The 7,926-nt window shown below is 36.9% G+C and overlaps 2 protein-coding genes across 2 annotated transcripts; both read left to right on the forward strand.

The window, feature by feature from the left end:
• Positions 1 to 631: 631 nt before the first annotated feature.
• Positions 632 to 2,744, forward strand: LOC104825079. Its single transcript, XM_010557332.2, has 3 exons — positions 632 to 1,753; positions 1,851 to 2,011; positions 2,452 to 2,744. The coding sequence occupies exons 1-3, from the start codon at positions 875 to 877 to the stop codon at positions 2,648 to 2,650; spliced, it is 1,239 nt and encodes a 412-aa protein (XP_010555634.1). The 5' UTR covers positions 632 to 874; the 3' UTR covers positions 2,651 to 2,744.
• A 1,453-nt stretch (positions 2,745 to 4,197) lies between these two features.
• On the forward strand, positions 4,198 to 4,974 carry LOC104825186. Its single transcript, XM_010557473.1, has one exon. The coding sequence runs from the start codon at positions 4,198 to 4,200 to the stop codon at positions 4,972 to 4,974; it is 777 nt and encodes a 258-aa protein (XP_010555775.1).
• Positions 4,975 to 7,926: the final 2,952 nt, after the last annotated feature.

The raw sequence follows: 7,926 nt of genomic DNA on the forward strand, positions 1-7,926 counted from the left end.
TTTCTATTTAAACAAAGTTATATCAAGTTAGATAAATAAGACAGAATACACCGTTTTTTATTCTTTCTCATCCTATATTCTTAGTTCTCTCTTTGTCCTTTATTCCCAAACACCATCAAAATCGAATTTCCTTCGGCGGTCTCCACCGCCGTATGTCGGGATGGACATGAAATCTACGACGAGCCATGTGTATAATAGAAGGATGTGTAATAGAAAGACGAAGAACCTAAAACCAAAGTACCTTATCTAAAATCAAGAATACCCACGTGGAGAAAAAATTAGGAATGTAAAAAAAACCTTCAATCGATGGATGAATCAAATCGCGAAGGGACTATAGTGCTTCATGGTGTTTTTCAATTTGAGATTTGTTTTTTGCAATCCGATTTATTTTAATTTATTTGGTATGGATTACATTGAATCACGTAAAATCGGTTATGCGTGTCTGTCCACGTGGCTAATATTTCCACGTATGCAACCACGTCAGCAAAATTAAACTGTCGATAAACATCGTAATCGGTCGGGTTTTAATTTGGCAAAAATTTTCAAAATGAGTCATTTATATAAAAAATTGGAATTGAGATACATTTTATCAAATTGGGGATTTTTTTTTCTTTATGGAGTTTCCCCAAATTTAAATAAAAAAAAGGTAAATTGTAGAACTAGAAACCCTAACTCATTTGTTTCAAAAAATCTGATTGAAAGCCAAAAAAAATCCCCACAAGCTCTCTTGAAACCAAGCTCGGCAATTCCCGCTTTCACTAGACGACGGTGAAGAAGAAGAAGGCAAGGATGTGAATTTTCTCTCTGCAATCAAATCGTTGCTTCTTCTTCTTTGATCCTTCACCATTTCTCTCTCTGTAGAAATCTCTCTCACATGTCTTGGTACCGAAGAACTAAGCACTTCCTCGTCAGCTCCAGGAGAAACATTATAAATCCTCCGAGGATTTCGCCGGAATCTCCGTCTTCCAACGCTTTCTCGAGAATTCATCGGAATAGGTCTTCGAACCCATCAGCTAAGTTTTCTGGCTTCTCCAGATCAGGTTTAAGCTTGCGTAACTCTCTCGGGAATACGAACATCAATATCTGTAAACGGTTTCTGAGCATTCCCAAGAAGTTTGATCGTCACCAGGTTCCTCGTTTCAAGCCACCGGACCTGAGACGGTGGTCCCAAAACCCTGCGGCCGTATTGGCGGCGGTGCTTGTGGTTTCAGGAGTTTTGGTCACCCTGTATTGCAATCTTGAGACTGTTCCTTACACGAAACGAAGGCGTTTCGTTCTTTGGCCGAAATTGATCGAGAAATGGGTTGCAGAATATGAGTTGAAGCTGATGAAATCCGTGTACGAGGGGAAAAAACTCCCTGCGGATCACCCTGACAGCATTAGGGTTAAATCGATCGTGAAGGATATCATCGAAGGAATGCAGAGAAGTTTGGGCCTGGAGAGTGTGCGGTATGCGTCCACGGAGAATGATGGATCAGTCAAGGATACAACAATGGCACTGAGTGGGATGAAGTGGTCTGAACAAGAGGAGATTGAGGATGACATATGGATTCAGCAAAGCAGGAAGAATGGTAAAGACGAAGGATCACAACCCACGATTTCTCACCTCGAGGGGTTGAATTGGGAAGTTCTGGTGATTGAAGGATCGTACGCTGGTGCATTTTGCTTGTCTTCTGGGACGATAGTGGTAGCCACTGGTTTGCTCGAACGTCTCAAGACAGATGCAGAGATTGTTACTGTGATCGGAAATAAGGTATAATTGGTATTTGAAGATTGCGGAATGCTGTTAGTGAAGGCACATACTTCGATTGTACTTATGATGTTTTCTGTATTGCATTCTCTGACCATAGATCGGTAGTGTCGTTGCCCGACACAAAGCAGAGGAATATTCCACTTTTTTTTGCCTTTTTCTCCCCCTGATGGTTCCCTGTCAGTTCTTTCCTAAGCCCTTTCAGCTTGTGGCAGAAACAATGATGTTCCTTCTCCTCTTTTACGCGACGTTTCTCCGCGAGTAAGTCTCCTTCTCCTGTCCTTTCAGACATCTTATAGTGTTTCTCTCTATGACTTATTCTTCTACAACTGTCGGCTCCTTGGTTGTGAAAGGTGTTACCTTCAACATCAAAGTGTAGTTCTTTGCTTGCAGGATAAAAGAATTCAGACATGCGAGAGCCCATTTGGCTATATAGAATTTAGATTCTATCATATCTCTTTTGGCTTCCTGTTTTTTTGGATGGGTTGTCGGATAAAACTGCAAGCAAAATGAGTTTGGTTAGGTGAAACTTTCGGCTAGATTTTAGATGAACTTGTAGAAAACTAAGAAGAGAACAAGTCTAATTCGCAATAGTATTACTATTCATAGAAACTTCAACTTCTTGTGATGTTTTCAACCATAACTTGAATTTCGGATCATGACAGGACTTTCTTTTGTTTGTTTTTTTTTTGTCTTTCTAGAGGCAGAGAGAACGCCGCAGAAACAGACCGCATTGGTTTGATACTGCTGGCCGAAGCAGGGTACGATCCACGGGTAGCTCCGGGTGTGTACGAGAAGCTCGGGAAGCTCAAGAGTGCTCGGAGATTGGTTCAGTCAAAGGCCATGGAAGAAGCACTCTCGATTTACCGCAGGCAAGTTCGATCTGGATTTGGGCGGTAGGGATGTAAAAGGAAAGAACATGTTCAGACCCCAAACTGCTCACAAAAACTTCATCTCTCGTAATAAAGCAAACTTTTGTTTGCATTTGAAGATTCGTTGCATGTTAGCTATCCTCGCATATATTCATACACATATATACCCATATACATATGCGTATCCATACATGGTTATACACATATACACAGACATACATGCCGGAGATGTAAAATTTCTCCCTACAATCAATTCGTTACATTTTTTCGATAAAAACCCACAAACACAAACACACGCGTGGTTTCTTGTGACTCAAGTAACTTCTTACACACCATTTTCTTTATAATTGACACATTATTTATTATATTTGAAGCAAACACAATATTTATAATTGACACATTATTTATTCTTTATAATTGACACATTGTAGTATGAGTTTTGAAATGCATAAAACCATTTTGAAAAGCTCTCTCTCTCCCTGTTTTTACATATAAAAAATAAGTATTTGTTTCTTTTTTATCGATTGTTCTCTTACATTCATCCGAATAAGACTTGAACGTTTATTTTTTAAAATTATTTTTTTAAGGTGATGTGTCGCATTTAATTATTTCCCCATCATCTATTTCCTTATCTTCCTTATTAATTTATTTCATCAGAATTTCTTTAACGATATTATTCGTCCTTTTACCAACGATTATCACCTAAAAAAATTATTATCCAGAGTTTGTATGTATATGATTATGTATTCATCATAGCTAATACGCAAGTGGACCGACCCCGACGGCTGTTGGTTTGTTGACTCGAACCGAGGTTATGTAATTCATATTGACACTTAATTCATTTATTGCTAATCCATTGAACATTCTACCGTTCACCTAAAACTTGTATACATATTCTTATACATATATATATATATATACACATAAATGTATGGGTACATATGTTTATGTATATATACATACTTCGACATATACATAAATACATACATGCATGGGCGGACCCAGTTGGAGATGAATGGGGACATATGCCCCCATTAGTTTGATTAAAAAATTATAATTCCTTCACATTTTAACCAAATTTTATAAATGACCCGATTGTAAATTAAATTTATCACATGCTAAATATAAGAAAAGTATTTTTTGGTATTAAAAAATATATATTATTTTTTTGTCGACATCTTCCGATTACAAGATTTTTTGGACGATTTTCCCTATTTATAATGAATAAACAATCAAAATAGAATTGAAATGTGGATCCTAGATCAGTGGTCAATTATTTAAACTGAAATAAATAAATAAAAAACGAGGAAAAAATTGAAATTGAAAACGAAAAACACAGTTAAAAGAGGGGAGAGACTGCTGGCATGGTGAAGAAGAAGAGGGCAAAGATGTATTTGTCTTTCTGCAACCAAATCGTTGCAGAGGCTGGTTTTCCTCACATGTTGCGTGTTGCTCCACCTGCCCTCTCTCTGTGTGTGAAATGAGTGTTACTTCTTCTTCTTTGATCTCTCTCTCTCTCTCTCTAGAGATTTCCATTCTTGAACATTTCGCTCACCTTTCTCCATCGTCGGCGACATGTCTTGGTACCGAAGAACTAAGCCCTTCCTCGTCATCTCCAGGAGAAACATCATAACTCCTCCGAGGATTTCGCCGGTTTCTCCCCCTTCCAACGCTTTCTCGTCAGTTCATCGGAACGGGTCTTCAAATCTATCAGCTAAGTTTTCTGGGTTCTCCATTTTTTCCCGCAGATCAGGTTTAAGCTTTTGTAACTCTCTTGGGAACACGAACATCAATGCCTGCAACCGGTTTCTGAGCATTCCCAAGAAGTTTGACTGTGCTGATCGTCACCAGGTTCATCCTTTCAAGCCACCGGAACAGAGACAGTGGTTCCAAAACCCTGCGGCCGTATTGGCGGCGATGTTTGTGGGTTCAGGGGTTTTGGTCAACGTTTATTGTATGAATCAAGAGACTGTTCCTTACATCAAACGGAGGCATTTCGTTCTTTGGTCGAGATCGGTCGAGAAATGGGTTGACGAATCTAGGTATCAGGATCTAAAATCCATGTCTGCGGGGAAAATACTCCCTGCGGATCACCCTGAGAGCATTAGGGTTAAATCGATCGTGAAGGATATCATTGAAGGGTTGCAGAGAAGTTTGAGCCTGGAGACTGTGTGGTATGCGTCCATGGTTGGTACCTCCATGGAAAATGATGGAGCAGTTAAGGATACGGCAATGGGTGGAATGAAGGGGTCTGAAGACGACATATGGATTCAGCAAAGCAGGAAGAAGGGTAAAGAGAAAGGATCACAACCCACTATTGTTGGAGATATAATCTTGTCATCGAAAAAATAAAATTGTTTTATTTATGTTTTTGAATTTTCGCATTGGGCACTCGGTCAAGGAATGACCGATTCTTTGGGAAAACACATTAATCGTGCAAAGTCATACACGTGGGGCAGATTTGTCGGATTGAGAAGTTTGGCTTCAAACGTGTATAAAAAGCATATTAGGGAATGAATAAAAAACTAACCTTTAGCATTCAATTTTTTGTCTCTCTCTCTCTCACGAATTATGTCACTTATTCTCTCTCTCTAAATGTCAATGTCATTTTTTTGGTTTCAGCAATCATGCGTAAATCCACATTTCCTTCAGTTTCCTATAAAACATTTTCTTCTATGAATATCCATTAATGTTTTGGATATATTTTATTTTCAAAAGAGTGATTTTTCATCAACTATTTCTCACGTCGAGGGGTTGAATTGGGAAGTTCTCGTGGTTAAGAACCCGGCCGCTAAAGCATATTGCTATTCTTCTGGGAAGATAGTGGTATACACTGGTTTGCTGGAACATCTCAAGACAGATGCAGAGATTGCCACTGTGATCGGACATGAGGTATAACTGGTATTTGAAGATTTCGAAATGTTGTTTGTGAAGGAACGTACGTTGATTGTACTTATGATGTTTTCCGTGTTGCATTCTCTGAATATAGATCGGTAGTGTCGTTGCCCGGCACACAGCCGAAGAAATTTCCGTCCTTCTTTGCCTTGGGTCTCTCCTCCTGGTTTTCGGTTCGATCTTTACAGAGCTGCTTTTTTTTCTTGGGGCACCTACAACGCTTCTCCTTCTCTCGTACTTGATTGGTCGCATAGAGTAAGTCTCCTTCTCCTAATCCTTTCAGACATCCTGTAGGTGTTGCTCTCTTTGACGTTTTCTTCTACAAGTGTTGGCTGTTTTTTTTTTTTTTGGATTTGGAGATGTTGATGCTGATGTCTTGAACCAGATTGAACTTCAGCGAAGCAGACTACATCGGTCTGATCCTGCTCGCCGCAGCAGGGTACGATCCTCGGGTAGCTCCCGGGGTCTACGAGAAGCTCGGGAGGCTCCCGAGTACCCGGCGTCCCTACTCCGAGGAGAGGATTTGGAATTTGGCAAGGTCAAACGCCATGAAAGAAGCCCTCGCGGTTTACAATTTCAATCTGATCTTCCCGATTTGGAGAGAGTAGGGATGTATAAGGAAAAAACATGTCCAGTCCTGAACCCAACTATCCATAAAATTTGATCTCTTCTCTTGTAATAAAATCAGACTTCATTTCAGGGTTTTTCAAGGGAAGAAAGAGCTCCTAATGTTACAATTGATTCTAATTTATACATGTGTATATATATGTATGTATATGTGTATGGGTATATATGTGTATAAGATTGTCTATATGTATATGTATATGGGTACTAATGTGTGTGTGTATATGTATGAACGTATATTGTATAAGCATGGTTACATATGCGTATATGGGTACTAATGTGTGTGTATATGCCAAATTATTAAATAAAAAAATAAAACACGATTAAAGAGAGAAGAGAATGTTGATTTAACCTTGTCATTTTTAATTATTTTGTTAAATCATGTTTTGAGTTTCTGAAATATTTTAGGTTTGAAATTTTGTTTGTAGAACCGAATCTGATGGCAATCATCGTAAAGATTCTTTTCCTGCGCGTGGTGGGCTGTTTTAAAAAATTCAATTTATAATAAATAAGAAAATAAGCAGCCGTTTTCACCAGAAGACGGTGAAGACGAAGAGGGCAAAGATGTAAATTTCTCTCCGTCTCGAAATTTGTATTCGTATATTTTTATTTTTATTTTTATTTTTATTTTTATTTTTTATTTTTTAATTTGACTTATTATTTTATTTGATGAAAAAAAATAACGTAATCTGATGCTAATGTGGAAAAACCGATGAGCAACAACAATTTCAGCATCAATCGTCGAAAAACTATAATCAGTTAATGTTGGTAGAGCGCATGTAAAAAATTTGAAGAAAAAATTGTAAATTAGTTTATTTTTTATGATATGAATTTTAAATATTTATTGATAAAAATTAAATTAACTCATATATATATTTGAAATTTTCTTTGTTTTTTGCTGGTCAAATAATTATATGGGTGATCAAATAAATCGTATAAATAAAACCATTAACAGATTGTCAAATTAAACTTAATATTATTTTCTTTAACAAAAAAACTTAATATTATTTTCAAAATTTTACTGGATTTTCTAAAAAACAGATTTATTTATTGAGAAAATGACATTTTTCTACGCGAATTGTTTAAAATGTGACTTTTTCCTACACGAATTTTTAATTTGACAAAAAACTACACCAAATTATCAAATGTGCCAAATTGATACACGGATTATCCAATTTAACTGCAATTTCCTACACAATCCGAAAACGGCGTTAAATATCCGTTAGCCGATGATGTGGCACGCCACGTGGCGTTTGACGTGGCACAACATATGGAAAATTTTGCCACGTCAGCGTACTACGTCAGATTTTTTAGAAAATACAAAACAAATCCGAAAAATTGCAAAAAACAGATTTAAAATAAGAGAGGTAATCGCATAAAAATACCCAAACTTTTATAAAAATTCCAAATAAATACCCGAACTATAAAATTGTCATATAAATACCTGAACTTTTCAAAACTCCCACATAAATATCCAAACTTTTAAATTTTTTCCAAATCAAACAAACACAAATGCTGACTCAGCAAAAAACTGTTGACTCAGAAAAAAAAACTGTTGACTCAACAAAAAACTGTTGACTCAGCATTCAAAAATATTATTAAATATCCAAATATTCATCTACATGTATTTAAATTAATATATACATATAAATTCACATATATATACAAATATATATATATATATATAAATTATCAAATGTGCCAAATTGCTACACAAACTATCCAATTTAACTGCAGTTTTCTACACAATCCAAAAACGACGTTAAATATCCGTTAACCGATGAC

The sequence above is a fragment of the Tarenaya hassleriana genome, unplaced genomic scaffold (genome assembly GCF_000463585.1).
Source record: "Tarenaya hassleriana unplaced genomic scaffold, ASM46358v1 Cleome42, whole genome shotgun sequence".
Classification (NCBI taxonomy): Eukaryota; Viridiplantae; Streptophyta; class Magnoliopsida; order Brassicales; family Cleomaceae; genus Tarenaya; species Tarenaya hassleriana.

What these genes read in the sequence shown, in the direction of transcription:
- LOC104825186 (XM_010557473.1), top strand. Translation starts at nt 4,198, where the DNA reads ATGTCTTGGTACCGAAGAACTAAGCCCTTCCTCGTCATCTCCAGGAGA.
- LOC104825079 (XM_010557332.2), top strand. Translation starts at nt 875, where the DNA reads ATGTCTTGGTACCGAAGAACTAAGCACTTCCTCGTCAGCTCCAGGAGA. An exon ending in TTACTGTGATCGGAAATAAG is followed by an intron (nt 1,754 to 1,850) that starts GTATAATTGGTA and finishes CTCTGACCATAG; the next exon opens with ATCGGTAGTGTCGTTGCCCG. An exon ending in TACGCGACGTTTCTCCGCGA is followed by an intron (nt 2,012 to 2,451) that starts GTAAGTCTCCTT and finishes TTGTCTTTCTAG; the next exon opens with AGGCAGAGAGAACGCCGCAG.